General features: G+C 38.2%; 1 protein-coding gene across 2 annotated transcripts in view; it reads left to right on the top strand.

Annotated features, from left to right (window-relative positions):
- fbxl4 (F-box and leucine-rich repeat protein 4) overlaps positions 1–6,894 on the top strand; it is a 28,641-nt gene extending 21,747 nt beyond the window's left edge. For both annotated transcript variants that reach the window (XM_041794427.1, XM_041794425.1), the window contains exons 7-9: positions 1,180–1,304; positions 1,714–1,901; positions 4,458–6,894. In XM_041794427.1, coding sequence (XP_041650361.1) covers positions 1,180–1,304; positions 1,714–1,901; positions 4,458–4,621 — 477 coding nt within the window. In that variant the 3' untranslated portion in view covers positions 4,622–6,894. The remainder of the gene's footprint in view (positions 1–1,179; positions 1,305–1,713; positions 1,902–4,457) is intronic.
- The last annotated feature ends 13,199 nt before the right edge of the window (positions 6,895–20,093 follow it).

Below are 20,093 nucleotides of genomic sequence, written 5' to 3'. Positions count from 1 at the left end.
TTTAACAGAAAGATATAAAACTTGGATTGTTCTGTTCGTCTAATACTATACTAAAAAGCAAATGTCAAATATATCAAAAAATAAATCGGCTATTATATTTAGATCTAATTTGGATGATGATGTGATTGATCTGTTAATTCTCTGAATTCATTTATCTGGAAGATACTTTAAAAAGAATAAAAGACCAACTTTTCCCCTGGTATAAAGTTTTTTGTAATAAATTCAGCCGGTTTCTTGCTGATTGAATGAATGACTCTCCCATCCCCCCACTTATAGAATCTAGTTGACTTTCCCTATTTGATGAAAATTCTGATGTGAAAAGCAGGAAGGAAAAGGGGATTTAAAATTTTAGAACAATATTGGGCTATGGTACAAGTTGCCCTTGTCAGTGGTAATGCAGCAGTAGAAATACACAACAGTAACTATTTTAGACTAAAGTTTTAATATCATCCACTGCTTGCTCAGAGAAACCTTCTGCATGTTGTGATTCTGTGAGTTAGGTGCCAGCACTGGCTGTGTGGCTGTTAAATTGCATTTCTTTGCTTTCATCTTTGGATGAAAGGATGAAATATGACCGACATTACCTGACACCAAAGAACAATAACAGCTTTGCAAAAACAAATCAGTTCTTGAAAGACAATTTCATTTATTTTCGGGTGAAAGTGTTTTCTGTTAGTGCTTTGTTCCCTCTTGGGGTAGTCAGGTTATGTCCCTCAAACCAGCAGATACAGCTTATCAACTTCTGTTATCATTTCATTTCCAAAGTTTGCTCAAAATGCACTGTGCCGTTTGAGAGGAATGGCCATGGATTCACTTATTACTTAATTTTTTTGGTCCAGTATCTCTTCCCGAAGGCAAAAGATTGAATTATTTGAATATGTGACATGCTCAGAGGAAGAGAACTTTATTGTGTTTCCAATTTATGAACAAATATTCACAAAAGCCTTGCACCTTGATGTTGTCATTTATACAATGCACAAAGACATAGAAAACAATAACACAAATGTTTTCACTATATCTCAACCACAACATTTAGGGAGGCTGCTGGACAGTGCATATGTAAAGAGTCCTATTTAAAATGGATGTGGACCCCAAAGGCCATTCATAAAGCCCCACGTAGACTACTGTCCTGCAAACACAGTGTAAATAAAAGTTAACCCTTGCCTGTCTCTCCAACAGATCGAAGACTATGACGTTGTGGCCAGTATGCTGGCTGCTCGCTGTCGCTCACTCTGCTCCCTGGACCTGTGGCGCTGCAGAAACCTGACTGACCGAGGGCTTTCTGAGCTCGTCAATGGCTGCAGGTGAGCCATACAAATGTGTTAAGGGCTGCAAAATAAATGAGTATCTTTAACATGTCCTCACCAAGGAAAACAAAAAAAAGAACCCCTGTTTTTCACCATTACTATACCTTTTTGACTTGTATGTCCTGGAATGGCAGATTTTTTTTCTCAGTATCACATCACCATACAATTCATACATAGTACAAAGGCTACTCATGTTCTTGTTGATTACCTTGTGTTTGAAAAATCCCCAAATTCAGTTTTAATGTGAAGCCGTGAATGTCTATTTATTCAGATTGCAGTATTCTAACTTTAACAACTCAGCCTTGAAGCCAACAAGTCCAAGCAGAGTGTCTGTTGTTTTCAACCAAATTTTGGGGACTGAGTCACCTCAGTGCTCCTTCACGGTCTCTGGTCTGTGTTTGCCCAGGATGCTGGAGGAGTTGGACCTGGGCTGGTGTCCCACACTGCAGAGCAGCACCGGATGTTTCCAGCATCTTGCCCGCAGCCTGCCCCGCTTGCGTAAACTCTTCCTCACTGCAAACCGGACCGTCTGCGACTCAGACATAGATGAGCTGGCTGCTAGCTGCCCCTTACTTCAGCACTTAGATATCCTGGGTAAGCTCTCATTCTTTATTTATGAGCTGGCGCTATTATTATTGTAGTATAAAGTTAAGATTTAGCAAAGTATCCACTTTTCCAATTATCATCAACAGTCTGGTACATGCTGTTACCACCATTACTCACACTCCTTAGTGTATTTGGCCATGATGAATGTGAGTGTTAAAATCTATTGTGACTTGACATAATTATGTCCTGAATGATGGCATGTTTGAGGTATTTTATATCCTTGTAGTTGTATTATTAGTTCTCAGTGGACATATCTGCCAATTCCAAGTGTCATTTTGAAAAAAAATCTGAAATGATCTCTGACATAGGAAACAAAAAGCCATGAAATTGCTCAGTATCTTTCTGCCTCATTAACTAACTATATTTTGGGGAGACTTTTTTCCTTAAAACCCTCTCACACAGTTTTTAACATCTGCCAAAGTTTTCTCACCTGTGATTTGTTTTCGGACAAGAAAAACACTTTTTCTTATATGAGTGCTATATTCAATTTTTTTGTTGTTTTGTTTTTCAATTTGGTACCTTTCAATTATTAAGTAGATGATAAAAAACCATGAGTTAATAAGCTCTAGTTTTAATTATGCAATGTGTGATCTAAACAGAAAAATATTAAAATATCAATATGACCAAAGAACTGGTAAGAAGTGTTATAAAGGTTGAAAATTAAACACTAAACAATAAAAATGTACTCACAGCTACTCTAATGATACAACTATCACATGTTCCATCATTTTTTAGTACCAGTTTTTAGAATAAATGTATTTCCATATCTTAATATGTCTGACATAAAACATAAGACATATTCAGTGTCTCTTTTCTGTTTCCATTCCCACATATAAAACTGTTTAACTTTATTTGGTACATCCTGTTCTGATTAGTGGATGTCATGCACAAATTCTGAAGGTGGCACCGCCTGAAGGACTGATAATATCCAATATTACTATGTAATTTAGTAATTTTTTTTGCCATCATTTAAGCAGCAGGATATCCACTTCTGAACTTTTGAAGTATTTCTTATTCTAGAGGTCCAGTGCTAAGTCATTTTCTGAAACTTTAATTCACACTTTACTGATGTCTGTCTACTCTTTTATTTGATCCTGTCTGACTTTGCACACAGCTCTTCAGTCTGATGCCCTTATATGGGCATCAAAGGGGCATTTCTCTAGGGTAATTAGAATAAAATGTGCACAAGCTTCCAGCTTAGAAAAACATCTTTGGAAAACAAAACCAGTACTCTGTTTTTAAAAAACACAAATATCAATATCATTTTAGCTTATTAATACTGCTATTAAGTCTTACAGGCTCTGTGGCCTAATGTCATTTAATGATATCACAGGTGTAAAAACATTAATCGGCTCTTGCAAGGTGGACAAAACCTAAAAGCACATCAGCATTGTGCATCAAATTAAACCAACATGCAGCATCTTGAGCTTTCACCTTAAAGAAGAAGAGAAAAAGACTCTGGCTTCAGTGGGAGTAGCATGCATACATCACTGGCTTCAGCTGCTACAAGACAATTTTCTTTTTCAATCATCTCAGTTCAGTGCTGAAAAGTCCTCCCAAACTATGTGGCAAGTCCCAGTAGTTAAAAATATTAATCTACTGTTTCAATCTGTGATGGAATCACCAGTATAAAAGTTAGAGAATGAACAAGCTGAGAGAAGGTTATATATGATGTGCTTTGGGACATTCAGTAAATCAGATGACTGTAAATAAAATGTAATATGTTCAAATGTTATATCAACAGAAAGAACATTCAGTTTTTGAGAAGAAATACAGTTGTTAAGATAAGGAAGATATAATTTGATATAACAGATTTTAAGTAAGACGTTAAGATTTTTAGCACAAGCTGTTCTTAGCTTATACCACTTCTGTTAGAAAAGTATTGTTATCATTTTCTTTTTCCACCAAACAATAGAAAAGTATCCATGAGGACTTGGATCAATAAATAGTATCGGTAAAGATTCCTGATCATGGCATTCATACATTTAAAAACACTTTAGAACAATTCATCAGTTCAAGAAAAGCTTTATGAATCTGCCCCAGACGTTCCTTAGGTTCTTCTTGAGAACAAACTGAATAAAGCCTTAGCCTTAAGTTGGTAAATGAGACCAAGTGTAAATAAAAAGTTGCTCACTTGGACGAGTTCCAGCAGTAGTACCTGGACTACTGCACAAACACTGTAGCTCCAGTTGCATAAGACGACAGACTTGGCAGCTCAGTAGCTTTACAAATATCAGCCAAGCTAGCTGTGCTGATGTGGCAGTTCTGTGGCTATTACAAGTTTGCTACTGTAGTCAGGGCTGTCTGTGTGCTGGGGGTGATTTGTATATCCTGAGTTATTAACATAAAACATTTTTATTTGAGTCTGACTATGCAGCAACACCATGTATCAAGGAGGATTTTTTTGTGTAATTGGCAGCTGTGTATTTCTAGACCAAGACACGTTATATTGCTTTATTTTTCCTGCTTTTCTCAGCTCCTGTTGTTTTTGCAGAACATTGTTTAGATGGTCTTCTTATGCTTGTTGTGACTTGTTTCTGACAGGTACAAGGTTAGTGAGTCCTGCTTCACTGAAGAAACTCCTCCAGTCTTGCCCAAAACTTCTCCTCCTGGACGTCTCCTTCTGCTCTCAGATAGACATGCGGGTCGTCCAAGAGCTCTCAGGTCTCTTCCCAAATGTGGCCATCAAGAAGAGCTTCACTCAGTGAGAGAAAGGAAGAGGAGGAAAGTGCTTGCCAGCAAACACTGCCCAAAAGTGAGTTAGAGGCAGGTCAGATGCTGTTGGAGATATCTGACCTGCCTGCGTCTGTATCGCTGAAAAGATCTTCTTTTAGTGGTCAGAAAATAAAGCAGCTGCACTGTGAAGAAGGATGAAGTGTCTAAGCACAGACAATTACAGACTCCAGACCACAGGATTATAAAACATCAGACCTTGTAGTTGTACTTTTGGACATTATGAAATCAGGGTTGTGGCAGTAAAGCTTCTACATCACAGATTCTACATCACCTCTTACTTACAAGCAACACAAGGCTTGAAATGCTGCCTTAGTACTGGATGCAAACACAAAAAAAGGCAGCATTTTTGTGAGCAATCGAGCCTTGAACATCCTGAAGAAGACTAAGAAAAGAGATAAAGAAGTATGAAACACACCCATACTGGAAACTGTGGGAAAACTACTTTAGAATGAGGACTGCACACACTCGTGTTAACTGATAACATGATTTAAGATCAGGGCCTAAGACAGTGCCTTGTCAGAATGTGCATCAATCATAGACTGTTTGAATGCATGAGCAGCATTCTGAAGGCATCTGTCAGCAACAGGACAGCTTGATTTAAATGAATCATACACATCATGTTGTATTTGAAGGTAACTGGAGCTTTAAGGGTGAAAACAAAGAAGTGAACACAGCCTTATTAAATACTGTGTAATATGGAATGTGTCAGGTCTAACCTGCAAACAAATCTCACGAGCTACGTCATGTTGCTACAAATTGTGAGAAGAATCATTCACGGGATTCTCATGTTTGAAAGAAACACATCATCAACTGTCCTCGCGCCTAAGATTCACAGAAAACATGTTTTCATCAAAAAGCTTACAGAATGTGAGAAATTGTGAAAAAGCAGACTGGAGCGACATTTGTTTTAGTTAACACATGTGCTGAAAATGCAGAAGTAGAGAAAACATCCAAGGTATCACATCAACATGTGAAGAACTGATACATTACAACAAACACGCCAAGAAGTAACTAAGTAGTAGCCGCTGGTGTTGATAAAATGAAGCCAATGTGGAAGTGCAAAAAAACTGCAGTTCCTCAAGTGTCCCCTAGGGGCAGGCTGCAGAAGTACAGGAACTCACACACACACCCCATGTTAAAATGCTGATTTTTACTGTAGAAGGAGGGAAGAGTTCACATCTTTACAGGCACACTGTATTTCATGAAGGATATGAGTTATGCATAACTAGGGCATGCCTGTTTTTACTGCAAGTGAGTGCATTGTAACTGTTTGTCAGCAGGCATAAGGCCCACCGAAACTCCACCTCTCTGTTTCTGGGTTTGCTGAAAATACTTTGAGACTGTGTGTTTTATTTAGTGACTGCCATGGGCTGGCCACTGGAGACGGCTTCAGCAACAAAATGTTATGTCCACTACTTTATGCAGTCTATGGAAGTAACACAATGACACAGTCCTACAGAATGATTGAACACCTAAGAACTCATAGCATTAAAGAAGTTAAACCACTAATGTTGGGATGGCACAAAACAGAACAAAAGTCTCTAACTGATTGTAACTGTGCTCCTTTTTTGGCTCCACCACATTCAGCAAATATGTTTATTTAATTTTGGTGTTTAAGTTTGAAAAGCACAGACAAAACATAGTCTTAAGTATGGTGCATATGATAAAACAAACTGAACTTGAGGCTTTTATTGTATTGAATATATCTTACGTGCCAGATGAAGGGGAACGTCTGCTTCAGTGAATATCAGACAGTGTGTTTCAACAGAAAATGTAATGTTAGACTTTTCTGCTGCTTTTCCCAGTTCAAGTAAGGCTTAAATTTGGGTCAGGTTTTAAATTAAGCCACGCCAACATTGATGGAATTAGAGCAATGACTTTTTTTTTTGATTTTTCAAGAAGAGTCTGGCTGCAGACTGCAGACCCCTTACAGCCCACTGCAGTGAGATGTTACATCTGTCAGAACAAATGGGACATAATTTGCTGGTAAAACATTTTTTTTCTTTTCAATTTAAATAACCTCACTGCAAAAATTTACATTGCAAAAATTACAGATGAAACATTTCATAAGTCAAACAGAAAAAAGGTCAGACGTCTAATGCGGGATTATTCATGTATAGACCTGTTTTGGAAGTGGTTGGTGGCTTGCTTTATCTCTGTTTGCCTTAGCTTAGGCTAACATACAGTGCTTAAAAAAATTATTAGACCATCCTAACCCTAACCAAAGTAAGGTTTATGCCACAGCTGCCCTAAATTAACAGCAACGGTAATTACTAAAATCATTTTTTAATGTTTCTGCAATGGTTAATACACCAATATGTAGAAGCTCTTTAACCCAAATGATATTTTTAATGCTAAAATATAATTATTATTGTTATCCATGAATTTCAAACGTACTGATTTACAAAAAACTGAAAAAAAATAGTAAAGCACATAAATATTTCTTGATTAATATGTCAAATTATAGTTATTTACTTGCATTCCTGAACAGAAAAATGAGTTTTAGTGGTTGAATGTTATGCTTGATTCATTTCTGACTTCTCAGAGAAGCCCAGTGAGCCGGCTCAAATTTGGGTGAATTTGGTTTGAAATCCCTCATTCCTGTTCAAAATGGTAAAACGTGGAGAGCTCACTGAAAATGAAAGAGTCCCCATTAAAGAACTTCATGATGCTGGATGGTCACTGAGAAAAATATGACAGGTGGTCTAATAAATTTGTTAAGCACTGTAGCTTTGCTGGCTACGTAGTTCATGTCACTTTATAAGTCAATGTAGCTACAACAGCTTTAGCTAAAGCTAACAAAGCTAAAGCTGGGTGTACACTGTGCGATTTTCCTGCGATTTAGCCACGAATTTGAAGTCACACAACTCCAAAGGGAGTCTTACGACTCTCAGTCGGATCGGGCGTCGTTTCTCATGCTGTGTACAGGGGCATACGATGGCCGACCACAGCCCACCGTACGACTGTATGACCTGCTCCCGACTGGTCGTGAGGATTTCTGGCATGTTCGATATTTTGGTCATATAGCTCCAGAGACTTCACCGTGAGAGCAGAATAAACAACTTTGGGGGATTGTTTTCCTTTGTAAACTGTCAGACAGCGTCCTAAATTACCATGACAACAGCTAGAATGACCTTCTGATGCCCCTCCACCCCCGCTATGATAGACGAAATAAACAAGCAGGAAATATTCCTATCCGCGGACCTTCAGCTCACACAGACATGGTGCTGTTTGTGTGTGTGAGACAGAGAGAAGTAGCGAGAGAGGGAGAGAGAGAGAGAGAGCGGTAGAGATAGAGGGGGGGGAGAGAGAGAGAGAGAGAGAGAGAGAGAGAGAGAATATGACTAGAAACACTTCACCCTCAGACCCTGAGACTTTTTAAAAAGGAAACTCCGGGGGGTTTCAGTCACAGTCCATCCCGACTTCAGTTTCACAGTATGAGCACTCAGGTTGTGCATGACCGTTGGATCATACAGTGTGAGCACACAACTCGTGCGCGATGGTTGTGCATCGTAAACAATTCAGTCGCATAGTATGAGATGACATTCTGCCACGACCATTGAACGGTCGGCTTGAAATCGCACAGTGTTCACTCAGCTTATGGGAGCCACTATTCACATAACTACTTCTGAAATCTAGCTTTAGCAAATGTTGAATAATACAATACATACAATACATTTTATTTCCACATACCAACTCATAAGTTGGCAGCACCACTAGCGCTTCATTTGTAGCTTCTTTTGCTTTAGCTACGTTCGTTATGTAACTGTTAACAACCTAGTTTACGTAGCGAACAAAGCTTTGTTAGCTTTAGAGTTTAGTTACATAGCTACGTGACCTACATAGTTTACATAGCTAACGTTGCTAATGTAGCTTTGTTAGCTTTAGATTTAACCATGTTAGCTACATACGCTATGTAGCTAAGTTATTTATGTAGTTAGCATAACTTCTTCAGCATTAGCCCACTGCCACGTTAGCTGAGCTGAAGAGTTGTTGTTCATGGAAGAGAAGCTTTTATCCTGTAATCAGAATGTTTACTCATCTTTTTTAAGCATTTGGCAATCAGGTTTTGCAGGCAAGGTTTTTTATACTTTTAACTTCTGGTGGCCTAATCCTTCCCTTCATCCTTACACTAACCCAAACCAAAAGTTTGATCTGATTTTATTTTGAAAGTTTTAGCATGTATTTCTTTTCTGACAGATACGGCGTCTCACTGTAGTAGTCTGAGATCTGCAGTCTGCAGCCAGACTGTCTTGCCATTTCTGAGGTTGTTTTGGATGTTCTTTTAGTTAAAAATTCTTCTGCTACTATTAGAACGTAGTGTGTGAGTTTATCTCTAAGCTAAATGGTTAAGTTTAAAAATGATCAGTTCCACAGTGGTTATATTTCATGCTTTCCCTGCTGTTATTCACACTGAGCTTTCTGTCCTTTAATTGCCATAAATAAGGAAAGTTTTTAGGAGTCCTGTGGGCAGTATGTTTAGATGACACAGTGTAAACAGTCTGTGACCTCAGTATTTCTCCTGTAACTCAGGGTTTTTAATATTTCTTCTGGATTTAAAGTTTTTTTTGTTTTGTTTTGTTTTGTTTTTACTATAATGTGCTCCTGGCACCAGCACAGCAGACATCTTTACAAACAGTAACAGCAGACTGAGTGAACATTGAGGTTACCTGCAGTCACAATGTCTCTAAAGAACAAACATGTAAGAAAAGATGAATCAGCACTGACGTAACTGAGACAAAGAAAATGTTTCAGCATTTTGGGTGTGTAATTGTATGATTGTGAAAAACATGTTGTAGTTCCTAGTTATTTAGTTTTTGTAAGATATGAAGTCACACTTTCATTGTGGCAGAAGTGCTTGAAAAGCATTTCTTTTTTTTAAACTTGAAGATTTAAAGCTAGGCTTCTATTCAATATTTGTGCCTTATACTCTTGTTTGAATGTGGTGTGTTGTCCATGTGGTACTGATTGTAGTGAACTGCTTCGCTCTGTCGCCTTTCAACCAAAGTAATATGCAGACTCCTGGATTATTTGACCACTTTATATGCCAAACAATGTATATTAGCCAGGGTAATTAATGTTCAATAAGTTATTTATTTACACTTCACTCTTTGATCAAAATGTTATTTAACTCATTTTAATTGTATTTGTCTGTGTGGTGAAACACATTTTTGGAATCATGACTTTTTTTTGTCGATTTTAAATGAAACAAGATTACTGTAATGAATTCAGCGCTTGTTTGGCCTAGTGCCGGGTTGTATGCCTAAAGCTTATTTTGCAAATACATTAGTAGCAGAGGGAAAACAATCAGCTGCAAAAATCTGTTCCCCTATAAATCCTCATTGTTGCTAATCTTGTTTTTGTTTTTAAACACATACAGTGAAAAAGAGTTGAGTTTAAACCATATACTTGGCTTTTATTTCACCAACATGCTCTTTGGCATGTGTTATTGGTAGCTACCTTGCTCTTGTAAGTATTTGGGTGCACTTGTAAATAAGTGAGCATATTTGTTTTAACTTGTAGTAATGTTCATGCCACTGAGGATGCAGAGGCCATTTCTCCTTTATGCTGTTTAATTTATTTTTATTTGGGTGTCTTTTTTTTTTGAGTAAACTAGTTAAATGTGTAGGGGTGTAGTTTTAGTTGCCAGAATTGAGGTTCAATACCCAAGAGGAAAAACAGTTTTATTTTGGAGGGGAAACATTTGGATTATTTTTATTGTGAAAAGGTACATAAGAGGTTTTTTGAGAGGGTCTTGATCCAAATAGCTTCTCTTGAAGAAAAGTAATATCTGTTTCTAGTCTAACAGACAACCCCAAATGCTGGTCATTAGTGATACATTTATGTTGAAGTTTCATGTATTTAAGTTGATTCTCAGAGTTATTGTAGGGAAACAGTAGATGTGGTAACAGTGTCATCCAGCCTTTTCCTCAGATGATGCAAATCTTCCTTCTTGAAGAGAAGTCAGCTGGTTGACTGGAAGCCAAGAAGTGTATACATCACATTTCCGTGGTCTGTGTAATCCAAACAGCCATGCTAAGTATGTTATGAGAGCATTACCTTCACAATGAAACACTGATGATGTACAGTAACTGTCAGGAACGGCTTTTATTTGTTAGGGCATACTATTTAAAAAAACCTTTCTCTGATGGTCACTGAAGGTTTGTTTCAACACATTCAGATTTGGGTCTCTTCTAGCTCTGCACCTTGTTTGACTGTGTCGGCCTTGCTTTTCTGTAATGAATATGCATTCTCTCTTCTTCCACTCTGGATGTGTGATCAACCTCTGTGCCATTGGTAGGACATGCAGTGATGCCCCCCCTTTGCTGCAGGGTGAAAGCCACTGTTGTGTGAAAAGATTGTGCCTCTGTCATGATGAAACTGGGTGCTTCACTTTCACCAGATTTTAAATAAACCCAAGGCTGATACTGCAGGCTCAGTGTTTGTGTGCTTCTTTTTTTTTTAAGGTTAGATATGATCAGAAACTAGATCATACACAAACTGGAATTTTCTATTCATTATTCTTGTATAGCTGTTTCTCTTATTATTGTTAACACTTTACTGTAAGGAAAACAGAAACTGGCAAAGATGCTAGAGAACAAATAAGACAACTGCCAATTAACCTACAGAAAAATGGAAATTATACAGGGAAAGAATGAGTAACTAACATCTAGTTAAGCAGTATTAAACAAACAGATGGTACTCGAGTGACTCAGAAACACTTTATAATAACTACACATTATTAAGCATTAGTAAATCAATTATAGAATGCATCCTCATCCTTTTTAAGCATTAGTAGTCAATGTATGTGTCACTCATAAACATTTGTAAATGCTTTATTAAGCATGGTAAATACTTTCTATTTATAAAGTGTTATTAACCAATTGGTATGTCATGCATATTTACCTGTAAGTGCTTTACTCTTGCATTAGTAAAGCAGTGGAGCATTAGTAAAGGGGTACGGCTAGGGTAAAGGTTAAGGCTAATCATTTCATCTGTATTTTTGCGCATTCTCTCAAAGTTATAGATATGAACTAATGATGCAATACCAACTGAAACCATGGGGGCAGTGTTGAGCAATTCAGCCAATAGTTCAAGCCAGAGCAGCAAAACAGAAAGACTGAAAAGGATTTTAAAAAGTAACAGAACTTAACTCAAAATAATGGAAATATTGCTGAAAAATTCTGTGATTTGTTAGAAACTACAAACAGCCAATGGCAGCCAAAGTTAAGCTCCATGGCGTCTTTTTTGTCCCGCCTTTTCTTCCCTGGTAATGAGCCCAGAGATCACCACCAGTTTTCAAGCCTTGGGACATCACAGCACGACCCGGGGCTCGTTACAACCCTACTACCCAACTGTATGGTACCCTAGGCCAGTGGTTCCCAACCTGGGGTCCAGGCACCCATGGGGAGTTCCAAAGATCTTGGGCATCAGAATTTGATGTGCATATATTTTTTTAAACACCATGATTGGAAGTAAAATGTACGACAGTGTATTAGGACGACACTTAAAGATAAAAAATTAAAGAGGATCCTTTCATTTTTTTCTTATTTAAAAAATGTTGGTTTTTTTGTAAACAAATAGAAAATTTTGAGATTATCAAGTCATTTATTTACAAGACAATAAGCTTAGAATTTCTACTTTTTAAAAAAAAGTTCTAAGTTCATTCATATTTTCAAGGTTTAAAGTGATGTTTCAGGTTTCTGAAGTCATGAATTTCTAAGATTTCAAAGTCAAAAATGTAAATGACACCAAACTGAAAGCTGTGGTTGGATAACCAGAGTTTTTAGAAATGTCCCTTCTAAGTCCAGATGATAATGATAATGTGATAATTCTGGCCTAAAATCACATGTATTTCCTTATTGCTCAGTCCCAGGAAGAAGTATCATTTGACTAGGCTGTCAACTGCAAGACTTGCACAAGAAAAACACTTTCATCTGGTGTGATTTTCTTCCATGCAACAAGTTATTTTCAACTGTATATTTTCCAAAACATATCGTTCACTGAAATTTCTGACTCAAATATGTTATTTTTTTTCTTGTAAATGTTTGACTTTTTAAACTTGAGAATTTTGATTGGCAAAAATGTGCATAACAAAGAGTAAAATGTGGTTAAAATCAGCAAATGTTGGCACAAAAAATGGTAAAATAAAGGTTTAATAGTGGCAAAAAATGGGCTGATAGAGGCTACAGAAGGTTGAAAGTGGAAAAAGTGGGTTATCAGATGCAAAATTGGCAGAAAAAGTGGGGAGAAGGGTTCAAAAACAGGTAAAATGGCTTAACTGTGGCCACATGGGCATAAAAGGTGGTAACATGGGATTAAAGTGGCAAATGGTTTTCAAGAGGAAAAAAATGGATAGAAAGTGGCAAAAACAGGTTACAAGGGGCAAAAAATAGGTTGAAAGCGGCAAAACTGGCAGAAAAGGTGGGGAAAAGGTGTTAAAAAGTGGCAAAAATGTGGTAGAAAAAAAGGGGCAACTTGGGTAAAAAGTGTGAAAATTGTTGAAAAGCAGCAAATAAAAGTGGTGAAAATGGTCTGAAAATTTGGTTAAAAGAGCTTAAAATTTGGCAAAAAAAAATAACTTCAACATCAGACCAATTAACACCTTGACTTTTCAGCTCTAAAATGAGGTAACTGTTAGCAAGAATGCTAGTACCAATACTATTGATCCAACATGCATCGATATCAGCACTCCAATCAGGAAAGACTTATATGAGTTTAACAATGATTTACAAGTTTGGAAATATCTGGAATTGTGAAATGTCTCTGTCGTATAGACTATCGTGGTGTCTTTAGGAACTTGAAGGGGTAGTGAGGCGGACAGCAGGATAGGATACCCCCCATGGAGTCTAGACACTGGTGGTGTAAAACTAGAAAAGCACTCAGACAGTGCAGATTTCCACCATTAGCCCAATCTCCCAATAGTAAAGAATCCTTTAAAAAAAATTCCTGGATCCAGATGGTGATCTGGATCACTACCAAAATCTAATCAGTTCCTCCTTATACCATTTCTGACATTTCCTGTAAATTTCATCCAAATCTGTCCAGAATTTGAGATATGTTGCTAACAAACAAACTAACTAACAAACAAACTAACTAACAAACCCTGCCAATCACATAACCTCCTTGGCGGGGGTAATAAGATGGGTAAGAGACTCCTGAGGAGCAGATTTCAGAAGAACTTGACCCAGACGCTGATGAGATGCACGGTGCACGGAGGAGCTTGATCTGGACAGCGATGAGATGTAATGGAGGTGGCTGGGGAGGAGGAGGGTTTGCAGCGATCGCACTGAAACAACAGACTGACTGTGAAGGAAAGAGAAGATCACAGATCACAAGTGGGGAAGGCCAGTTCTCTGGGTTTATCAGAGGCCCAGCCAAACCTGTGGGCAGGTCTGAAACCAGTTCTTGATTCCAATCCCTACATAAGCTCATGCCCATTTACCATAATAACAGATAGTGACTATTAGATAAGGTACTTAAAATTATTATCAATGAAGAAATGAGGATCTAGCCACTAGTTAACCATTAGTGAACAAGTTCAGTTATTTCTAATCAAACATCAGGATGTAAATGATAGCTTTCAGTTGATTATCATGCTGGGTAGTCACTGAATCATTGCTTAATGATTACTCATTTATTAGTTATTCATTTGGTGTCCCCTATTGTAAAGTGGAGCATCATACTGAGTAATTACTCAGTACTTAATCATTACATATTCATTTGACAAGCTAAATAAGTAACATACTCAACAATCCCTGGTTAACTAGCAGTAGTTATTTATTTTTTACCTAGTAAAAATGCCAGTTTTAGCCTTGGTGATCTACCAGTTATATCATTGCAGCCATGCCCTTTTCCTGTGATAAAATGTTACCTCTCTATTTGTCTAACACTCGGGGTTCAGTGAACTGTAAACCATCGTTAACAAAAGCAATGAAAATTGTGTTACTGTGTCATGCTGATGCGTCATAAATAAAGCCATGCTAATGTGATTGGGATAAAAAAGTAGGGCCCTCTACAAAACCCACAACAAATACTGAATCCATTAGTCAGGATGACTGACTGGATAGTGGTGGAGGAATGATCCTTTTTGCCTTAACCCTCTGCCATTTTACACTCTATTAATACCACAGAGAGAAGTGACATTAGCTTGTCTTCTTAACGGCCTTTTAATGAATTGTTTATGCCTGGTTTAATGATGTATATTGTGGCCCTGTAATGTGCCCTAATGACGGAGAACGAGGCGGCCTCGGCTGAAGTATTAATTTGGACTGCCTCCCCAATGATTATTCCTCAGCCAACAACACCACTGCTGCTGCCTCTGCCGCTGTGCGTGCGTGTACAGATACAAACATGATTCATAGAGGCTTTCTGCTCTGTGCTGTGGCTTGATTTCTTGCTGTCACGCTGCTCTACGAGGCTGATATATCCAGGGGGGATCCACAGCAATTAGATCAGCTTTTTATTTGTCTTTCAGGGGCTTACAGACGTAGCCTGATGAATCTGCAGGGGGAACGTATAGATGGAAATATTGTTCCTGAATAATAAATCCAGCAAGAATGTAAACATACTAGTAGACTGTATTGGGAGCTTTGTACAAGGCTGCCCCATGCCTCCTCTCTGTCTTTTTTCATACTCTATCCTCAAATCACATGAGTGGCACCAGAACATACCTTGACAAACATGGCAGCACCCTGCTGGTGCAGTAATAGTCCTCTCTTCAGTGAGACACACGTCTGCAGAGAGCTGTGGTCTGCCTCCTGAGCTGTCCTCAGGCTGGGACTCGACAGGCCTCAGACCTGCCTGAGGGAGGCCTCCCTGTGACACCCATCATTATGTGGCTGGGTGTTCCTTCTCTAGTTTCTCGCCTAAGACTCTAATAATGAAGACATCCCTGTCAGTCCTTACTCTGCTGTGTCTAAGGCTTATTATGGTTTGTTTTTAAAGATGCTGAATGTCAGTGCTGAGTTCTTAAATCCATCTAAATACTATAATCCAGAGGTAGCTTTGTGAGCAGCACCAGTGAGCACTGATTCTTTTAGCTTGTTTAAATCCATGAGGGTTATTTTTCTGACACGTCGTCAATACAAATACAAATATGTGTGACGACCTGCTGTACTCTCTGTAAATTAGAGACAGCACAGGGCAGACAGGTTGTTACCTTGATCACATGCAAATGCTGCATGTTTACTAGTGAGCAGAGGAGTTTCTTATCTAGTCCATTTTTATGACAAACATCCTGGCTTTGAAAAACAAGCATGAGGATTACCAGCATGATATCTGTATCTGCTGATAATTGGTAAATAAAATTATCTTTATCTGCAAATATGAAATATAGGAATTTGATAAATATGCTTGGTCACTTTTTTTGGCAATTCATATCTGCAGATTGACTGAATGCTAATGAGTCACCACCAAGTTTGTGGGGTTTTCAGCTAAACCAACAGAACAACCTCAGCTGAAGTTTGTTTTTCTTTTTGTCTGTGTTGGTTCTCATTAGTCCAGGTCACGGTTATAGAATCTTCATAAACTACGCAACTGGACATGATTGAGGTCCCATGAGCTGAAGAAGACTTTTGGAGGGGAGGTGAAACGTCTTCAAGAGCCTCAATCAAGTCCAGTTACTTCCTGATGAAGATTTGGATGATTTTTCTTTTACTCTCTCACCTATTTTAAAGTGGCTTCCAGCTGTCTTAAAGTCCAGGTCTGAACATCAGCCAGGTTAATCTTTTGGTGCTTTAGAATATTGGTCCCCAGCCTGGGGTCCGGGACCACCTAGGGGGGAGCCAGAGATCTCAGGGGAGGCATGAGGCTTTGTCTGCTCTGAGGTTGTCAAGATTAGACTGGCATAGATCATGGCAAAACTTAACTTATGTAAATGATTTGTACAAATGTCTTTTGGTATAATAAACATATATAAATCACTTTTTCAATCACTTTTTAATCCGTGTGGGTCTTGAGGGGGCTCAGTTTTTCTTAGATATATGTAGGGGAGGCTCTAGGAAAAAAGGTTGGGAACCACTGCTTTAGAAGAATGGGATTGTTGTGTTTTATTTCAAGCACTTCTCAGGATTTTCTCAGGGAACTATCCTGACAAACCTGTTGTTTAATTAGGAGAATCAATTTTAATTTAGCAATCAATCCCAGTCTTTGTTTGTATATAGCAGGGGTGTCCACTTAGGGCCACATACAGAAATATATAAGGATGTTGGAGCCACTTTAATATCCAAGAGGTGAGGTATATGAAAGTTTGTAAAACCAAAATAATGTAGGTTAAGATATGCTCAGTGATTTAGTATGCCTAAATGGTTAGTTCTGTCAGGACTACTTTGTCAAGAAACAGACTTGATTTACAGCTATAAATAATTCTTAATTAGCATTTATTATTTAGCACTATTGTTGTGTGGCTGTTCTGAGATCCCCCTGCCCTCCCATGAGCTTCTGTGGAAAGCATCAAGCATCCTGCTCTTCCACTTTCTAATAAGGAAAGCCTGAGGCAGGGAGAGAAGCAGCAGAAATCCCAGAACAGAGCAGGCATCAATAACAACTGAAGGGCATTGACTGAGCAGAATAAAGGAGGAGCTGGGGTGGAGGAGGGTTGCGAGAGCAGCTTGCAGAAGCGGCAGAGCGTAGCCAAGCTAGAGTAAATAAGGCAGCATGAGAACTATAAGCCAGTAGTGTGTTCAGAGCAAATCGGCTGGCGAATAGATGATCATTTCCAGGTTTCTTGGGATGCCAATCAGATTTCAGGCGCTCTTGCTACCCCTGGCTCCACCCCTGGAATATTGCTGCTTGCTAACTGGCAAGATATTTTTTATTATTTTGGTCACTAGTATGTTTACCACAGTGTTGTCAAGATGTTTGTTTACAGGATTAACATGGTAGCACAGCCTTGTGCTAAATCTCTAAATTATAATACAGTTAGGCGCAAGCTTTGTGTTCAAATGTGGGCCATATTTCATGTTATTTCTAGAGTCTGCTGCAGGCCAATCAAAATTGGGCCGCAGGTCACATTTGGCCCCCAGGCCATAGTTTGGACACCCCTGGTATATAGTAACTTGATAACTGAAGTTCTCAAGACACTTTACAAAGAGGGCAGGTCTAGACCATACTCTCTGTAGTGGTCTATTGAAATAGACCAGTGTTAATCATTAATGTTATAATGAAGATCATACCCTTATATAATAAAGACCAACATTAATTACCATGAACATAGCACTAGCAGTATTTAGTAGGGGTGAGGAAAAAAAATCGATAGGCTATGGCATAGTATCACGATATTTTGCATGGCAATATTGTATCAATTCATGTCCACCAAGTATTGGATTTTTTCAAATTTATCGCTAATATGAACTGAAGCCTTAACCTTGCAAAGCAGATGGATACGCCCATGTCTGTGTTTCTCACTGGTGAGTCCATCTTGCAAAGCTCACATCTCACATCTGAAACTTTTGGGTGTGGTGGAGTTGTGACGTAAGAAGAAGAAGAAGAAGCCAGCAGCAACAAGAGGCCGGTGCAATTATGGTGGAAGAGATTAGCGTGTGTGCTGCTGAAACGCCAGTTTTATCAGAACTTGATGACATTTCTTTGTTAAAAGAAGAACAAAGAACAGCAGTGAGTTGTTTTCTTTTCAGAAACAACAAGTCGTGTACTGACATGGGTTAGGTTATGCAGTTCTCTATGGAGTTTATTCGTCGGTAGTGGGACACCTCGGTTTGGGGCTATGTCATGTGTTTTGTTGCTCCGATTGGCCCATAGAGATGTGACACACAGAACCTCCATCCAATCACCCTCCGAGTTTTTTTTTTTTCAAAGGCACTGCCCTTTCCGAAACGCTGTGCATTAGCGGTTTACCAGAGGGATGTGTGAAACAAATCCATCCGGTGTGCCAGGTTACTGAAGTCCATCATACAAGGAAAATAAAATCAACTGCTTTTTTTTTGTCCACTTGATGATGTGGCGCCTTTTGTCCAGAGAGGATGGCAGCAGTGATGATCGCAGAGCAGGAGAAAGTTAGTCCAACAAACATGGCAGCACCAGGGAAAAGACATCAGGAATGCAAACAGGGCATGAATGAGATGGACATGAAACATGAGGTTTACAAGGAGTGCTTTATGAAAACAAAATACTGCGGAAATATGAAAAACACGAGGGCAAGACTAATGCTAAATCAGCTAAACAGCTGAAAAAATTGTATAAATAGCAATATATTGCAACATATGGTATTGCAATGCTCAGTTTACTGGAAATGTTTAAATCACAATAATAGCAAATCTTGACTTATATATCATGATAATATTGTATTGTAGAGCCACTAGTGATTCCCACCCCTAGTATTTAGCCCTGTTATAGTGGCAACATAAACCCTCCCTAACTATAGGGCAAAACTTTGGAGCAGACCGAACATTGACAGCTCTCTGCTGAAGCTTTGCTGGGGTTGGAAAGGGCTACAAAGAGGGGTAGGGTTTAGGAAAAGGAGGGACAAGAGAAAAACACAAAACAACAAATGAAATACAAATTTATGACAGTTGTGGTCATGAACTTATCTCCCATTTTGAAGAAAAATGCTATAACTTTATTGATGATGGTAACAATATGTGAAAATTAGCAATAACATCTCTGATTGATAGAAAAATGAACATGAGAGAAAACAGAACAGTAAAGTATTAGCATTAGCAACTAGGATGGTAATGAAATCGAGAGAGTTATTATTAATAATTATAAAGCAGTATAGCAGCATTGCTCTAAATTCAATGAAACTGTTCTAGTAATGATTACAGAAATAAAAATGATGTTAATAGATGAAGCAATGATCAATGCAATACTAGTATTAGCGAAACAATGGCACTGAAGAGAGTGATGTATAAAATATATAAGGTGATTATAGCAATGCAAGTTGAACAGTTCCTTTTAAAAAAGCTCAAGCCCCACAAAAAGAGGGCACATTTCTACTTTTGTACACTACAGAGCTCTCTGTGTGCCAGCAGGTTTTAACAGAGCTGTTTGTAGACCTCAGAAAGGCAGATAAAGCTTGGCTTTACTGCTACAGTTAAAAATACATGTTTTAATATAATGTGCATGTACACCAAGAATTTAATTTCAGTTTTCCACTGTTGAATGTCTATATTTTGATGAATAATATTTATCAGTCATTGTGCTGTAGCATGAAACATTACTTGTTTTCTTTAATGTTTGTTACTAAGACAAAGAGATCATCTCAAAAAGCATGAGAGGGAAATTCTATTAAAAATACTTTGTGTTCTTAACAATGAACAAATTAGGGCTGTCAAACAATAAAATCTTTTAACTGTAGTTGATCTCAGACTTTTAATAGTTTATCTCAATTAATCTTCTTTTGTCACATTTTAAAATTTCATTGTTTTGCATTTAAAATTGCTTTGTTTCATTTTACCCTTAAACCAAGGGTAATTCATATAAGGTCTG

This window comes from Cheilinus undulatus, linkage group 8, assembly GCF_018320785.1.
Source record: "Cheilinus undulatus linkage group 8, ASM1832078v1, whole genome shotgun sequence".
NCBI lineage: Eukaryota > Metazoa > Chordata > Actinopteri > Labriformes > Labridae > Cheilinus > Cheilinus undulatus.
Note: the sequence above shows the minus strand (reverse complement) of the source record. Positions and strands in the feature narration are given on the sequence as shown.